Consider the following 18,734-nt stretch of genomic DNA (forward strand, 5'->3'; position numbering starts at 1 on the left):
AAATGGTGTATCTAGTTGTTGCCACCCCCATGAAGGATGCACTTTGGCAGACTAATTAATCTCTCAACGAGCCTAACGGCAATCAACCCCACAAGTACGGGAAACACACTTATTTTCTCCACATTTAAGGAGTCACGCTGCTTGAGAGAGGAATCGAATATGGGTTGGGGAGCCGATCTAGGGCTTAATCCAAATCTTCCATGAGTCTCCCGTACTCTGGTGGCGGCGGTGGCAGCGGCGGCGTCGGCGTCGGCGGGAGCGGGGTCCGGCCCTGGCCGTCAACCGCATCCGTGTCGTCGTCAGGGAAGAGGATTCAGAAAGAAATGATGGAGCTCAACGCCGATCCACCCTCGGATTGCTCCGCCGGCCCCAAAGGCGATAATTTGTACCACTGGGTCGCCACAATCATCGGTCCTCCAGGTAACTTGTAAATCCTTGAAGACTTAATTCTAAGTCCTGCCCTTTTTAATGTTGACGATTATTTGTCTTCGCTATTATTCTCCTTCACTCAGTTGAGACCCAAAGCTATAATTTGTAGTTGTGAGCGACAAATGCCGATAAGGGGTGCTAATTTTGTCTGAAACATGAAATTCGCTCAGAAATGGGCGACTTAAATTAAAATTAATTTGCTTCAACTCACCGACGAATTGCTTTACATTAATTTGTTTAATTTGGAAGGTTCCATCGATCCGTCTGGGCCAGGGAATAGGAATGCGAGGGCAGTCCTAGGCAGCCGACAGGGCTGTTTGGCTGCGTGTAGGATTTAAGTCAAGGAGGATTTAGTAAATCCTATAGATTTGAATTTAGTAAATCTTTGGGTAGTTAAATCTTAAATTTTTTTTGGTATGACAAAGATTAAATCCGATTAAATCTTGATAAAATATTTGGCCACTTTTTTTATGATTTAAGTCTGTTAGCTCAAATAAAATTTTAATACTTGTTGTTAACGTTGAAATTAAAAGTTATTACCCAATTATAACAAGATTAGTGAAATCATGCTTAATCGTACTTATTTCATATTAATATCCTAATTATTAGCTATTAGTAAAGTATTAAACTAATGAACGAAAATTCTGGTATCAAAATTTTTTACCAACCCTAGTTTGATTAATTAAATGGTTATTATTATATATTAATATCTCAAATAATTACTAATCAGTCAAGAATTAAATAATGAAACATAAAAAAATTCTATAGAATAAAATTAAATCACAAATAATATCAATTAATATTAGTTAATAAAATGAATTAATTAAACCATAATTATTACTATTCTGAAATTATTATGGTAGTTTTAATTAAAATATGATTATAACATGTAATTGAGAATAGAACCATACAGTTAGGGTAATTCACAAAAACTAGAAGATGTAATAACAAAGAAATTGTCCACCTCTTCCGATTGAACAAAGAAGCAACCATGGATGTATGTTTCCTCTATCCAATATTGTGCAGATCTCTAGCATAGAGTGTGTGGATCTCATTAGAGGATGCTGGATGATGTTGCACCTGAATAGGAAGGGCGGAAGATGTCGCTAGGGCTGCAAACGAACCGAGTCGAGCCGAGTATGTGAGTGTTCATGTTTGTGTTCATTTAATATCAGCTTGTTCAAGTTTGGTTCATGTTTGTTCGAGCTTTATTGTTTGGGTTCATGTTTGGTTCATTTAAATTAATGAGTGTTCATGTTTGGTTCATGTTCAGTTCATGTTCGTTCGTTTAGTACTTATCGAGCTTGTTTGCGAACATATTTAATGAATTTTTTTTAACTATCAAACAAATACGTTCATGAACATATATATGAACAAACACATTTATAATAAAAGCAATTATCTATGTAACAAAGGCAATGATTATTTATACTTATTAATTTTATGGTCAAATATTAATTATTTTTATCTAGCTTATTCACGAGTTCAAAATCGAACACGAATCAAGCTTTTATCGAGCTTCTTATTGAGCTTAATGTCGAGCTTGTTCACGAACTTCAAATGATGTTGTTCGCGAACATAAATGAGCCGAACGCATTAGTGTTCAAGTTTGTTTATTTAAGAACCGAGTATTTAAAATATTTTTCAAGTTTGTTTGTTTAGCTAATTAAACGATCACAAACGAGCTTTAATTGAACCGAACAACGAGTAGCTCGTCGAACGTTTGGTTCGCTTGCAGCCCTAGATGTCTCCATGGGTGCATCGCACTAAGTTCGGGCATGCTGTAGGTGTTAAGCTGGTAGCATCGAGCCATCGACTGTGGTGGTGGGATTTGTGATAGTTGTTGGTTCCATATTAAAAGTTTTTGTGATGACTTGTATTATGGTTGAGGCACAAGTGATGGAACCAGACCTCAATATGTTGGGGATTACTTTGCCTGCGACGACATTTTATATTAGACCGACCCAAATAGTATTGATGTTCCATGGTGGACAGAGCTATAGATTGTAGTACCATTTCTCTTATACATCCATTGAACTCTTGTAACTTGATCGATGAAATCCAAAAAAATTTTAATGACATCTTGTAATTTCTTTCTCTAATGGGCAAAGCTCTAAAAATAGAAGAAAGATAAGATAGTTATTATATTTGTACACTTGTATAGTTATATAGAAGAAATAAGCAAAACATATTAATTAATTAAACATGAAAACACCGTAACTTATAGAAATGCTTGTGCATTTTACTCCTAGAGCATTATATATGAAATTGACAACTCATATTGTACACTTATATAGTTATAAAGAAGATACATTTTGCACAACTAGGATTGGTTTTACAGACATATACAAACATATATATATATATATATATATGTGGACTTATTTTTCTCAAGTGGGATTGTAAAACAAATGCTTGTTGTGCAAAATGTATCTTGAAATATGTTTATTTCAGTGAATTCTATTGATGAACACAACTCATTACTCGACCCAATTTATGCAAGAGCAAAGAGATTTGAGATTTTGCTACTGTGGAAATAGATTATGATCTCCTAAGTCTAATCTAAGGTTTTTGCAGAGTAGTGGTTAGCTCTCTATTATGAACTGAAGCTTATAGTTCAAGTCATGATAAATATGCAAGCTAGGAGTGTGTATTAACCACTCCTCGGATTATGCATATGCGAGAGTAGGGCTAGTAATTCGTCTAAAATTGGAAACTCTTTCGATAATTGTTTGGAATTTAATCAATTTAAAATCAATATCTATATGCTCTGACCCAAATATGACTCATTCAAATTAAGGTTTATTCAACTTAATATTAACTCAATATATGATATACACACATAAACATGCAGATTTTAATATTTGATATATTTTTTAATGTTTTTTTATAAATATAATTTGGATATTTTTATGTAAATATTAATTTTGATTTTTATTAAATTTTTCATATAAATTTGAATATTTTACTTGATTCAGTTTGAAACTCTGCTTTCGAATTGAAATTAAAATCTTTAATTTTGAGTTTAGGCTAGCTTGCTCAAATTTGCTTGTTAAAACCTTCAGGAGGGTTCTTCAAGCATCGAGTAAGCCCTTTTTAAGTGTTACAATGAGTTTATTAGGGCCCTAATGTGAGGTGAGTGGCATTGTAAAGTCCTGTTAAGGATTCAATTTGTGTTGTAAAATTGGAAAAAGAATATTATAAAATCCTTTATTGTTATTTTTTTTTAAATTAAAAAAATCTTTATTGTTATAATGCAACTATACAACTGCAAAATTCTTCTTAGCTTAGGCCATCAGGTATGTTTTTGTTGATCAAGTAATAAAAGGGTGTTCAACATATCAAAGGGTTCATAGTAGAGACAGTTGGGTGAAGGTTCGAATGTATTAATGAAATGTTTAAGGAAACATTTGTGTACGATCAATAAACCAAATTGCTATAGTTGATTTAAGTTCTACTCACTTCTTGTGTAAAAGGCCATCTAAAATAAATTGTGATAATTAGGTCCTCGCCAGGTTAGTCTTAATTGATTGATGTTAGCCTTTCTAATTAATTTTATCGGTTTACATGGACTCGCTAACCTTTCCATAACTTTAATTTTGTTTATTTTTAATGTTTTGCTGATTCCACGCAGTGGGATAAAGGCTTGATGTTGTTTTTGTTATTTAATGTTTTGTTGATCTGGTGATGTACTTAGGAATTAGGAATTAAGAGTTGTGAATGTCATTCTTGCGCATTATTTTGTTTTTGTTGTAATCTTGTACTATATTCTTAATTTTCAATTTCCTTTTTGGTTTCTTTTGTTCTGATACCATAGAATACCCAGCGAACATTGGGAATGCTCTTAAATTTAATCTCAAGAATGCGATTAAATTGATGTTCTTGGCTGTTATGTCTTTTCTGCTCATTTGTAGGATCACCATATGAAGATGGAATATTTTTCCTTGACATTACTTTTCCGTGTGATTATCCATTCAAACCTCCCAAGGTACAGACTTTGTTATTTATGAATTGTATTTTAGATATTATACACTTTGAATTACACAACCATTTACTTTTTATTATTAGATTTGATTTGTCATAATTGTTCTCTGCTTTCTATAAGTCAAACCTAGTTGGTTGTATCAGGAAAATTACACCTTTCTCGACATGCTAGTCCACCTGCTGACTATTGGCTAGCCTCAGTGGTGTATTGTTATAACTTGAAAACTGCTACAGAATTGACCCTTCAAAAAGTTTGCTCAATGAGGCAAGTCGGAAAGGAATGGATACACACATGTAGGAGCAGGGAACACAGATTCTTTTACTTGCATTTAACTTGTCTCTTCAATTATGTGATATTTATTCTGTTTACCTGGTGTTCCTTCATTACCAGGCATTCTACTGTTGCCTGCATGCATCTGTAGCTGCATGCAGATATTTCTTGCTTTGATTTCTTCTTTTTTGGTCAAATATATATAGCATTTAGTTGAGATGGAGTGCAATTTGTAAGGTCCTGAATGTAGAAATCTTCATTTGCTTTATCACAAATATTTTCTTACACATTCATTAACATTTACCTTCTACCCATCATGTGGGGTTGGATTTATCAACGCTAATCCTTCATTTATCACTGCTTAGTGTTATACGAGGTTCTAAACCTGTTTTCCATAATACTTTTTTTTGCAACTTTTATTAATATTACCTTTGATCTATCCCTTCACCTCCTTGATTAATCTTCTATTGCTCACTCCGAGTCTTTTTTTTTACATGAATTTCAATAGATGTCACTTCCACCGCACCTCTAATACAATTATTTCTCAAATTATCATTCATGGTTTGCCATGCATCTATTTTAACATCCTCAATCATGCTCAAATTTACTATCAATGATTTCTTTAGGGCCTAATTCATGTTGCCGACCGCACGTAGTGGGATAAAAGCTTTATGTTGTTGTTGTTCTTGTTGACTTCTTTAGCGCCTAACACTCGAATCCATAAAACAAAATTTTCTCTATATTTTCTTTTATCTTGACATGCACGAGATTTCTTAATTTTAATCAGCTAGTTTTAACTTGTAGAAGTTTATCAACATCTATTTCCTCATTCCTCATTATTTTATATAATAGATCTAATATATCTAAATTATCATATTAGTATTATTTTATTATCAAGTAGTATTGCCTAATATACAATAATATTAATCCCACAAAAATTACACATCAGATGCTCGATCATAGTTTTCATATTCATGTCTTTTTTCTTTTAAATATTTTTTCTATTATTCTAATTTTCCATCTAATCAATATATCTTAGTGATTATAATTATATCTTTAGCAAAAAACATACACCAAGGACCTCATTCTAATCAACTAAGGTGCAAGTTAACTACACCTTTCTCAATGTGAGCAATATTGTGGTGGTTTTTTATACGTTCGTCCCAATTTTCATCTGATTCTGAACAATTTGTTTGCCTTTATCAAAAGTTACCATAGTTCTTGTATCCACAAACATTCAATTCACAAGGTGCCTACAATTTGGACTACTTTTGAGAAAAGAACATTCCAACATAAAAATGGAGGTATATCATTGACACTTATGATAGGCTTAAATTTTTTTTCTTCCATGAATCCTCTTAGAATTATTCTAGGAAATCTGATAGAAATAAATCACTATTTGTCAACTTCATTGGGTTTGTAACATGAAGAGCATAAAAAAAGTATGTTATGTTAGTTGATTAGATGCGTTGCTTGCAACAACCGCCATCACACTTTCATTGGACCATCATTGCGGCCACCATATAGCCACCTGATCTGACCTTGGCTCGACTTGACTTATCCGGTTTGCTTAAAGGCATTATTGTTCTTTTTTTTTTCTAATTAGGGGGGGGAACAGTCTTGTGCATCCATTGTTGATAAGAGTGGTGAATGTTTCGGTACATTACCATATAAAGGTTAGAATGTCTCCTTCAAAATATGTAATTAGACCTCAATTTTTCTTATTTTTTGCAATCTTAACTCCAAAATCATTGATAATTTAAAAACTCATTTTACCTTTTGGAGACCCAATTGACTTCTTCTTGTTTCTAGATTCTCCTTGCATTGTTGATTTTGGTTCATCCTATCCACCCCTCATCTAGGAGTAGGATTGTCACTACCCACTACTAATAGTTGATCGTTATGATGATTTTAGATTCTCCACTCACCACCAATTGTCTAGTTTTCCCCCTTCAACCAAGAAATGAATTATCTCAGATTCTCAGTGACCTGCAGCTATTCATCTACTTTGGATCATTCAATCATCCTTCTAAAGAAAGGGGAATTATCCCTTTCACTTCATTTTTCTATCAGCTTCAGGCCAGTCACTTGTACTTTTTCTTTAGAGGGACTATTCTGACCACCTTTGTCACTTGCCAATCTCAATTTGTTTAGTTTAGTCGCCCAATCATACATATTATCTAGTTCCTCTTTTGGTCTATAAGAATGGTTGTCCTAATTGCATGTAGCTATTTGCTATCTCCAGGTCATCCCATGATCCACCCCCTTCATTCCAGTAAGACCTTGGTTCATTCAATCCACCCTTTTTTTTCGGAGTGGGACTATATTAGCTGCCTCAATTGCCCACCAATATCAAGTTGTTCAGTACCCCTTTTTTTAAGAGAGGATATACTCTAATGCTTGCCGACTTTAGGTCGTTTAATCCCATTCTTTTAGTAGAGAATTGTTCAAATCCCATGAGTCCCCTCCAACTTTTTTATCATTTTGCCCTCTGTCCTCATCCTTTTTTAGTACATAAGCTTTCATGGCCTCCCTACGTTGTTATTCGCATGAAGACTTTTATTATTATTATTATTCACATGAACACATCTGGATACCCTTCTCTGCCTTTAGGTCACATCATCTCTACCTTCCAAGCAATATTTATCCGATCGTCTTCAATGCCCTCTATAAACATCATATGTTGCCTTGCTGCAAGGAAAGGATTGATCATACCATCCTTAGTGGCCTCTATGACCTATCTACGTTACCTTTAGATCATGTCATATCTAGTTATGGAAGGAGAATTGTGTCACAGCCATCCATAGTAGCCCTCCTAACCTTTCAGTGTCATTTCGAGGAAGGTGGCTTTTATAACTTATACCTTTTGTCAGTAGAAGTTATTTCAACTGGACATTGCCTTAGGATTTTTTTCTTTCTAAGTTTTTCAAGTAAAAATTTTTGTCTCTCGCTCATTCTATTTTTTTTTTTAATTATGTCATTATGTGTGGGTCATCTTTAACAATTAAGGATATTCAGGTCTCATGACTGAGTCAATTTCAAGATTATAGTCCTCCAACTCAACTCATCGGCCGTCTTTAATCGCTGCAACGAGATCCATCTCCTCAACTGTACATTAACATCATCTGTCATCATCCTATCGATAGAAACGATGAAAAATTCTGTAAGGAATCATTACTATATGGAGTGATTGTTTAGGCCATCAGAGGAGATCATGGAGGCGTCATCCAAACCCTACAGCAATTCTACATTCACAGATTCAAGCATCTTTCATTAATCCCTTGTTCAAATATATGAAAAGATAATCTACCAAGTTATTTTGACCCGTGCTGTTAGGATCCCTCATTCATAGAATCCAAAAGAAGAATTTATTCTGAAAAACTTTAAAGCAGACAAGATGGATCAGGAGTGCAGCAATAGTTTAGCGTCTAAAAATAGAATCCTATTCGACACAAAAAACTTGCAATGCTCGTTGCACAAGAGAAAAACACAATGTTCGAACAATTTTATACAATTAATTTCGTATCAATCAATAAAAGGTATTTTTTTAATCCAAAATAAAAAAGAATATTAAGAACAATTTGCATAATAATTTAGGGTTTAGAACTAAGATTGTGATGGACCGGTTCGGTCCATAGCAACACCGGCCCTTAAAGGGCCGGTTCTCACTTACTGCAGGCGGAGAACCCGCCTGCCTGGGCGGACAAGCCGAGGGGGGGAAAGCTCTCGGGTGGGCCCCTTGGGCCCACCAAATTGAAGAGAAAGGTTGTGGTGTTTGCCCTAGGGGTAATGAGGGGATTTGAGGGGTTCATGTGAAAGTTAAAAGTGAGTTAGGGTGGCTTTTTGGAGGGATCTCATTTTGGTGGCTGTTTTAGTTTTCTTTTTCTCTAGGGCTTGGGAGAAAGCTTCTCTTCTCGAATTGAGAGCATTGTATCCGTGGAAACTTGTAAGTCTTTTAATATTCAAGTTATTGAAGTGTTTGTGAGTGTTTTCATCCAAGAAATTTCGCATTTTTCCATCGTTTTTGGGCTGTTTTGCTTGGATTCCGAAAATTACAAATCAAGGTCCATCAGATTGTTTGGCTTACTCAAAATTGCACTTCAATGGAGATCGGCCGAATATAGCAATGGAAGTGTGAAGAAGAACCTTGACGGTTCTCTTCTTTTCCTGACTTCAACGAAAAACTTTTGACTTGTAGTTAACTTTTGTGTTTGATTTCCTTCATGTTTTCGTTCTCCACACCCTCAACATCGGTGTCTTACTGGCTGGCTTTTTCTCAGTGACTTAGTTGTCGTCATCCTTGCCGGTTGTTGTCAATTAAAACATTATGTTAGGAGGGAATCAATTAGGAAGTCCTTTCCCTAATTGAATTTCAAATAAAGGAGGGAAACACTTTAGGAATAAGGGCTGATTTAGAAGAGGAAGCTTATTTAAGTCTAAAGTTAGAGTTTATTTTTCTTATGCAGAATTTTGTGTTTGAGTGTTGAGTTTTATTGTATGAGGGATTCTAGCGGCGTCTAGGTTTGGGAGAGAAGATCCTCTTCTCAAAAGAGGATTAATTGTATATTTCTTCTTGCTATTTGATTTCATAGCAATAAAAAAATCCGTGTTTTCTTCAAATCCCGTTGATTTGATTGCTATTTTTTATACCAAGGCGCATCAAATTGGTATCATAGCACTTTCTTGAACCAAAATTTGGATTTTGGTGGCTAAGTTCTGTTGCGGTTTTCCTTTTTGTCCGTTAAAGTTTGTTGTTTGGAAGCCAGAGCAACGTCAAAGGTTATTGTTTTTCGCCGAGAAAACCTTGATCAGGGTACCAATAGCTGGAAAAAGAGTTGAGACGTTGGAGGGGAAGTAGGGCAACTACGAGCGGATATTGGGTCAATGAATGAACGTATTTTAGTGATAGAATGAAAGTTTGGGAAAATTGAGAAGATTATGAAACAGATGTTGGAGATTCATACCAAAATGGTTCCAACATAAGCGAGTAGAAATCAAGAAGATGACATGCCAAGGGAAGATGGGGAGATGGAAATTTTAGGAGAGGAGGAAATACCCCACATGGATCCTCTTATGATAGAGGGGATGGGTAGGGAGTATGTGGGAAGGAGAGAATGGGAAGAAGAAAATAGGAGGGCTGAATTTGGAGGAAGGAGGGGATGTGAATGGAGAAGGGAGGAAAGGGAACTGCGGAGGGGCCTCAATGCTCGCGCCATGGGAGGCTGGGGGGCTAAAGGGGACTTTGGAAGATTAGGAAGCTGAAAATGTCTATATTTGAAGGGGCAGACGCACATGGGTGGATATATAGGGTGGAGAGATATTTTACAGGAAACGGGTTGACAGAATATGAGAGAATGATGGCCGCCGCTCTGTCTTTAGGGGAAGGCACTAGCAAGGTACCAATGGCGAGAGATGAGATACCCAATCCATTTGTGGGATGAGTTCAAGGAACGCTTGTTGGAGTGCTTTCAAGCCCAATAGGATGGGGATTACTATAAGCAATTCTTTGCCTTGACATAAGTTGGCACGGTGATGGAGTATCGAGAACGATTTGAGCTTCTATCAGGACGAGTAGGGCGGTTATCAGAGACAGTGTTGGAAAGCAGCTTTATGAAATGCCTCAAATCAGAGTTGAGGGCAGCAGTACGGGTGGAAAGACCCTGTGATATGGGAGAGGCGATGGAGTTGGCACAAATGATTGAGGACAAGAAGTCACTACAAAAGAGTAGTAAAGGGGTCAGTGGATTAGGTTCTTATCGTAGGACAACCACTTTCTTAGCACCTAAGGTGCAGCCCATACTAGTTAAAAGGGAGATGCCAAAGGAAGGCAGTTCGGGAGCCCGACAGGGAGGGAAATTCAAGAGGCTGACGGATACTGAACTACAAGATAAGAGAGCTGAAGGGGCATTTATTGAGACCTCAACAAATTATAAAGAAGAATGCAAATGCACATAGGCAGGACATTCAATTCGAGGTAGGGTACAATGTTTATTTAAAGCTTCGTCCCTACAAACAGAAAACCCTGGCACGAAGACAAAATGATAAGCTATCCCCCGATATTTTGGTCCCTACAAGATAGCGGAGTGCATCGGGGCTATATCTTATTGCCTACAATTATCACCATCGGCAACCATCCATCATGTGTTTCGTGCCCCAGTTGTGACGAGTGATAGGAGAGCATGTTCCTTCCTCTACACTTTCTAGAGATCGAATGAGTGTGATCGAGAGTAGCTGGAAGCAAAGAAGTATTGATCATGTGGAAGGGCCTACTAGAGCATGAGGTCAAATGGGAGTGATGTCAGACTTTGCAGCAACAATTCCCTGTTTTAGCCACTGAATCGCCTTGTTCAGCAGATTTCGACCCAAGTGGGGCCAGCGGACAAGGCAAGGGAGTCAGTTGAAGGCGTGGGGCCAGCATGGAATTAAAATATTATGTTAGGAGGGAATCAATTAGGAAATCCTTTCCTAATTGAATTTCAAATAGAGGAGGGAAACACTTTACAAAGAAAGGTTGATTTAGGAGGGAAGGAGGATGCTTATTTAAGTATAAAGTTAGAGTTTATTTTTCTTATGCAGAATTTTATGTTTCAGTGCAGTAGTTTTCTTGTGTGAGGGATCCTAGCGGCTTCTATGATTTAGGTGAGAAGATCCTCCTCTCGAAAGAGGATCAATTGTATCTTACTTCTTATTATTTGATTTCATAGCAATAAAAAATTTTGCATTTTGTTCGAATCCCGTTGATTTGATTGTTATTTTTAATACCAAGGCGCATCAAGTTATTGTAGAAAATAAGAAAATAGCTTCCCAGTTTTTTGTTTTTTTTTTTCAAAAAAGCGGAAAAAACTTTGACGAAACAGAAATTATAATTGTGATCTGAAAAGTAAAGCAGTAAGAAAACTGTTCCAAAAGAAGCCTAAGTCTAATCACCCAAAAAAAAAAAATTTACTGTTGAAGTTTTTTTTCCTAACCCATTATTCAGTGTTTCTAATAAACTATTTGGATACATGTGAATCGGATGGCAAATCTTCATGTAATGGAAATACAGTCTCTTTATCAAGATTAATATTTGCTAGCTTGATAATTTTCTTTTTTTGGGAATTTTGTTCGCAGGACCATTTAAAATCAGATGAGCTGAACATATGATATTAGAATACTTTTTTTAGTTAGCAAATTTGCATATTATACTTACATATTTATGTACGAGTTATTTCAAACATTTTCTTTTCATGAATATTTCGGAAGAATGCTTGTATTTTATATTTCAAAGTTATATTACTCATTTTCACAAATTGTACTCTTGTCGTTATGTTAAATGCTCTTTCACATGTCACATTTTGACTTGTCAAGCTTTAATTTAAATAGAATATAATCCACTTTTTTAATTCTTAATAGAATAAAATTCATGTAAAACATTTATATATCAATGTCTATTTAATACCCATCCCTTTTTAACTAAGGTATGTTGATTTGAAAGAATTGAAGGGAAGATAAAGTACATTTGACTTTACAATTTCATATTGGTTGTTTGGTTCTAATATAATTAATAAATAAGTTAATTTAACTACGAAATGTGAGCAAATGCATTTTTCAACTGTAGTGAAAAATGGGAAAAAATTATATTTGAGTCATCTCTGTCACTCGAAATGTCACCTCAACAGAAATACAAACTCAGTTTCTTATCAACTAATCAAGAAATAAATATATATTTTTTTATTTCATTTCTTCTATATCAAACAAATAGGTGAAAATTAATTTCAATTTTTTTTATCATTTTCCATTCCATTTTGTTTTCATTTGCTCTCTTGCAAGTTCTTCAATACAAACCGTGCCTAAAAGTCAATCTATAACACCTCTTCCACAGAAGTAAGCGGGCAAAAGGATGTATCTAAGCGTTTTCTTGTTGATATTCTAAAGAATGTCAGTGTTGTCATTGATATAATACCAATGCGGTAGTCACTATCATTCAATAGCTCTACAGTAGCATGCTGAGGCTTTGTTTGGAACAATTTTTTTATTGCTTCTTAAAACAACTTTCTAGTTTAAATATTAATTTTTTTATACTGAAAAGCTGCTTTAAGAAGCAGTAAGAAAGCCGTCCCAAACGAAGTCCGAGACAAACTACAAAAGCTGAAATAATGATATGAAAATTTTTAATATTCCATGGAAAGAATTGATAATTTTGAATGTTTGTGAATTAATACGCTAGTTCAGAACACTTGACTCGCATTATTTAATCGCTTACATTCCATTATAAAACTTTTCCAAGAGCTCGAGTATTTCTTTTGATCGTTTGTATTCTTTCTGCGTTTCAGGTGGTTTCCAAAACTCGAATATACCACTGTAATGTTGATTCAAGCGGCAATGTAAGTCTGGATATACTGAAGGACGGTTGGAGCCCTGCTTTGACAATTTCAAAGGTGCTGATAGCCATCAAATCAATGTTCACCAACCCTGATCCTTGTATGTCCTGTATACCTGCTAAGCTAAATCTGATGTTATCCTTTATTAGTTTGTTTCATGCCTTACATGCTCTGATCTTTCTAAGGTATGCACAATTCTTTGTTGTTCCGAACTATTATTGTTTGGAATGAACCCTATCCGACCATCAAAAAGTTAAAAAAAAAAAATCAAAATCAAATTGCCTTACACTTAAACTAAATCAAAGTGTTTATTTTATTTTATTTATTCAGTTTTTTGTTCGTTTTTAAAAAAGAAACTATTGGGTGGACTGATTCGGTTCAATTAAATTATTATTTTTGGTTTGATTTGATTTTTATCTGATGGGATTATCTTAAATTTAAAATTACAGAAGACATATCTTGTTTGAATTGAAATTTATTTATTTTGTTTTTTTATTAGATGAGCCAAGATGTATTTATATTTTATAATCTTTTTTACCCTTAGAGATGAGCATATTCGTGAAAAGGATGGAGTTGCGTCAATGGAAGATAAGATTAGAGAGAATCGCTTTAGATGGTTTGGTCACATAAAACGGTGGCCTTCCGATGACCCGATTAGGAAAGTAGATGCATTAGATTTGTCTTATGTTAAGAAAGGTAGAGATAGATTTAAAAATACTTGGTTATAAAGTATTAGAAGTTATCTTTCTTTATTAGATTTAATCGAGAATTTGACTTTTAATAGGACACAATGGAGAAAAGGATTCAAGTAGCCAACCCCACGTAGTGGGATAAAAGCTTGATGTTGTTGTTGTAATCTTTTTTGCCCGCTCTTCTTGCGTCACGTAAACTTTTAGCTTTGAATTTTTTTTTGTTCAACAACTAAAGATTACACTTGCTTTCTTCTGTAGATAACCCTCTGATGTCCAATATTGCTTGCTTGTACGTAACCGATAGAGCCAAGCATGATCAAATTGCCGCAGAGTTTACCATGCGTTTTGCCCGGTAAAAGTTGACTGCTTAGGCATTGCATCAACTTGTAATTTCTACTGGAGAGAGAATAGTGGATTGGAGTAGAAATCTCGAGTGAATGAAAATTTCTCTTGTATTGAATTTTTTTATAGTATTTTCAATTTATATTCTGCGCTGTAACATTGTAGTATATGGTATCCATTTTTATCTAAATAACATTACGGACATTAAGGCCTTGTTTGGACGGATTAATTCTGCCATCTGTTTTTCAAAACGGTAAAATTATTTTTCGATTGTTGTTTGAATGTTACTTTTTTGTAAAAATACTTTTTACAAAACTTAAATTTTCTACTATTTTCAAAAGTTTTTTGGTATCTGCTTATCCGTTACAAACCTCCATTCTCTCAACAACGTTTTTAAATACTACCATTTACAAAAGGAACCGAGCAACCAAACGAAGCCTATGTACACTACAGGAACAATTATTAGGTCAGGTGACCTGACGTAGCTCTACGTTCGGACGTCAATAATATGTCGCCACGTGTTCTACTCTTTACCGCGCGGCCCGATGGCCCGACCCGGACCGGAGCCAGGGATTTCTATGTTCGGTATTGCTCGGTATTGCTAGGTATTGTTTGGCAATAACGAGAAATACCGCTCTGTCAAGGCCAATACCCAGCAAGCATTGGTCTTCACAGAATGGTATTTCTCGTTATTGCCGAGCAAAATCGACCAATAACTAGCAATACGAGAACATAGCAATCCCGGGTCCGTTCCGAGTCGGGTTGTCAGGCCGCGCGGTAAAGAGTAAGAACATGTTGCACTATTTTACTGGCGTCCGAACGTAGAGCTACGTCAGGTCACCTGACCAAATAAAAGTTCCCATTGCAGGGCTGTTGCTTAATTGGATGTTTTCGAATAATTGGTATTTGGCTCCAAGAATTTCATCTTTCACACATGGATTTGAATTTCAAGAATTTTTATTTTGCAATAATGTTCTATTGTATACTTAGATCTTTTGAGCTAAATAGCATGCTTCAAATTCCAGGTGTGTAAATTTTCTGGTTGGGCTTTTGAAGTTTAAGGTATTCTTTTTTCAGCCGTTCAGTTTTTGAATGCATCTCATTATACAACTCTACAGATTGTTCCCTCCGATAGACCAAAATAGGAGCGCCATATTGCAAAATAACGCCTTGTTGTGGACACTATGTTAGCAAAGAATTAGGTGGTTTAAAAGAGCAATTCATTTTGTGTCTATTTTATTAGCTATACCTATTTGTGGACAGTTTTATACTTTACCGACCGTTTGATACATTCAATACAGAATAAACATTTTAGCCCGATGGAGCTCATTCTTCTGCTATTTTTATGTTTTAGAGAACTTTGTCATGTGTAATTGTGAGAACTCTTTCAGTTTATAGGCCCTCGTGTAATAGAAGCTTTTTAAGGTTCATTAGATTGTTGCTATTCGTCTTATGTGTACTGTGTCAAATGGTTCATTTTGATACCGAAATGCCGAGGCATTTTAGTAGGTAACTTTAAACTTTATGGCAAAACATGACTCATGTTTTTTTCTGGATGTTATTAAATACTTGGCCTTCCCTGCTTGGAATTCTGCTGGTTTGGTGATGCAATCAAGGTGCTGTGTGTGCTGTTTGGAATTCCCTAGGTGCTGTGTGTGGTGTTTGGAATTTCCAAACAGTTTGTTTGAGCTTCTCAAGGCTGATTTTCGGTTTCTGTGTTCATTGGCTGTTGTGTTTTCCCCTTGGCAACTATTCCTTCGGTTTGTGTGCCCACTAGCTGCTGTTTTGATTCTTTTTCCCCTTGATTGTTGTCCCTTCCGTCCTTGTTTGCTGCAGATTTTGAGTTTTTAGTGGCTGTTTGGGTGGTGTTTTAACTCCATGCATTAATTTTTTTTTTTTTTTCCTTTTTTTCTCCCCTATAAATGGGGTTGTTTAGTGACAGTTTTAGTGCGATATGTGATGATTTTTTGAATGTAAAATCTGCGGGTTTTGTTCTAGCTTGCGAGCTAGCTTCCTTTCTCCCCTTCCCCTCTACTATTTCGTCTCGGTTTTCTTCCTCTTCTTCTCTATCCACGGTTTCCGCCTCATCTGTATATTTCTTCTCTTAATTAATATAAGTTGTAAGGTGTTGTGTTCTAGTATTGTTATATTATATGTGTTTGTTAATGTTTATGATAAGTAAGACTTTTAGTTTGCAATCCTAATGTATATCGTGGATATGGAATTTCTTATGTTTTTTGACATTTCTGCAATTCTAATCATATATAGCTTTGGATATCATATTGAGAAGTTGATGGATGTTGTATTTCATGCTTCTGCTTGTAATGTTCAAGAAATATTGATGAATACTGCTTATTTTGATATGAACATCTGTCTTTCATATACTCTTGCTGATATGGACATCTGAGCTGCCTTATTTTTGTTTTGATGCATTGATGTTATAATTTCATACGTTTTTGTACAGTCATTTGCCTCTTTTGAATTTTGATCATTTATTTTCTTCAATTGTTAGGAGAGCTATACAAGAATGTTGTATTTCCTTTCACAGGATTACCTGCAACTCTCATGTTTACTCAGTTTAGCTAATAAAAGTGGCTTCTTGTGGCCCTCAGTTTCTCCAGGAAAAACAAAATTATTTAAATTTTTTAGTTTTTTTTTTAAATAGTTCTATGATTGACAACATACACAATTCTCATATTGATTATGTTGTTTTTAATTCATTGTTTTGAGTAATCACTTAATGAATCATGTTAAATTGTGATGGTGGTTGTTCGTGGCGGCTTATCATTGGATAGGTCTATGGAGCTTTTTTGGATTTATAAGCTCTCTCTAATAGGTCAATTAAGATAGGGGTGTCAATTTCGGGTCACAGGTCGGGTTCGGGTCGAACCCGAAATTGACCCGGTACTATTCGGGTCAACCCGAACCCGACCTGCTTCGGGTCTGGGTCAAGCCGACACGACCCGAATGACCCTTTTCCAACAAAAAATGGCTAATTTTCGGGTAAAAAACGGGTCAAACTCCTCTTTTCGGGTCAATCTCGGGTTGCCGGGTCAAAATCGGGTCAATTTCGGGCCAAAGGGTTAACCCGAACCAGACCCGATTTTTGAAACGGGTCGAAATGCTGAACCCGAACCCGACCAGTTTCGGGTTCGGGTTGACCCTAACCTGAAATTTTCGATTCGGGTTCGGGTCATGTCAAATATTGACACCCCTAAATTAAGACAAAATCATATGCACATTATGCAAGTTTTCGATCAATTAACACCCTAAGATGATCATGTAATGGCTATGGAGAACTAATCAAATCAGATGGTTCTATTTCTCAATCTTTCTGATTTGCTCTTACGGAACCAAGGTCGAAAGGATTGAAAAAGTTAGTCATTCACAACCACTGATGAAGTATTCGTCGAAAAGTTAAGGATTAGTAATTCTTTTTAGAAATCGAATGGATTCAAACACCTGAGTTCCCTTCATATGAAGAATGAGTCTATTTATAGTTTTATTGAATGACATTTTGATAATGTTAATTAAAACCCCTCAATTGTCCTATTGGACACATCTTATTGATTCTCTTATCATATATTCTCCATGTAGTGACATGATGATGTCATAATTGATTGATTTTATTATTGAGATGATGATTTGATTATAGGAAGCACTTAAGATATTGGAGAGAATATTCTATGTGGTCATCAGACTGTTCGAAGGCGAATTAGAATATGTTACGTCATCTGGTACAGAGCGGTACGTAACACAGGTACACATCAAAAAGTGACGTTGCGCATCGTGATTTGCCTCCATATGTCGTCTAGTGACCGCACATAATAATTTTACAAGATATGGAGATCATTTGATTTGGCAAATAATATTATGAAGTTTTCAATTGTGCTTAATTATTTGATTTGAGCTCATTTGTACTCATATCTTTCTTTTTTTTTGGCTTGTTTCTTTGAGACATTTAATTCAATCATTAAGTGCAGATAATTTGAAATTTAATTTTAATAATTTTTAATTCAAATTTGCACGGCAAATTATATTTTATTGATATATGTTAGACATGTCCTAAAGATGCATACAAATTATAGTAAATGTGCCACTTTCAAATTTCAAGCATGAAAAAATCTTTTTATTTTTTAAAGATATAAATATGATTTCAATTAAAAAAATTAAATATAATTTTTAATAAATTCATATTAATTCTTTCCCCTTGAAAAAGTGCATTTAATAAAAAATAATAGCGTTAAAACAACTCCACCTTTACATTTTGTGGGTGCAGAGTTACTCACATTCATTATCCAAATTAATGTATATTAGTAAAAATAAAAATTATAAATTTGTTTTATACAAATTTAAAATTTATAAGATAAAAATTTCTTATATTTAATTTCTATAATTTTAAGTATTTCAAGTATATTATATATACTTTAATTAAATTTTAAATACACTTATGCTAAGGACTAGCAACATAAGTCAAAAGTCTTGCTGCAAGGCTACCATAAGTCCCATTATCTGGTCAAGATTTAAGTCCATATAATTATAACGCATTTTCTTCGTTCAGAAAATGTTTTTCGGTTGCTACACACAGCTTATCTTGGCATGTTGATTGAGAGCTTAGGCTTCCGATTGAGAGATCTTCGATTCTAGTCTTTGTGC

The 18,734-nt window shown here is 35.0% G+C and overlaps 1 protein-coding gene across 1 annotated transcript; it reads left to right on the forward strand.

Annotated features, from left to right (window-relative positions):
* The first annotated feature begins 172 nt into the window (after positions 1 to 172).
* LOC110095466 (constitutive photomorphogenesis protein 10) lies at positions 173 to 14,345 on the forward strand. Its single transcript, XM_020821016.2, has 4 exons — positions 173 to 420; positions 4,344 to 4,417; positions 12,997 to 13,144; positions 13,995 to 14,345. Exons 1-4 carry the CDS (start codon positions 201 to 203, stop codon positions 14,090 to 14,092), a joined length of 540 nt encoding a protein of 179 aa, XP_020676675.1. The 5' UTR covers positions 173 to 200; the 3' UTR covers positions 14,093 to 14,345.
* Positions 14,346 to 18,734: the final 4,389 nt, after the last annotated feature.

Source organism: Dendrobium catenatum, unplaced genomic scaffold (assembly GCF_001605985.2).
Source record: "Dendrobium catenatum unplaced genomic scaffold, ASM160598v2 fragScaff_scaffold_370, whole genome shotgun sequence".
NCBI lineage: Eukaryota > Viridiplantae > Streptophyta > Magnoliopsida > Asparagales > Orchidaceae > Dendrobium > Dendrobium catenatum.

Excerpts from the sequence above, each read along its gene's own strand:
- LOC110095466 (XM_020821016.2), top strand. The coding sequence starts at position 201 with ATGAGTCTCCCGTACTCTGGTGGCGGCGGTGGCAGCGGCGGCGTCGGC. Across the intron at positions 421-4,343 it reads CACAATCATCGGTCCTCCAG|GATCACCATATGAAGATGGA; the intron begins GTAACTTGTAAA and ends GCTCATTTGTAG. Across the intron at positions 4,418-12,996 it reads ATCCATTCAAACCTCCCAAG|GTGGTTTCCAAAACTCGAAT; the intron begins GTACAGACTTTG and ends TCTGCGTTTCAG.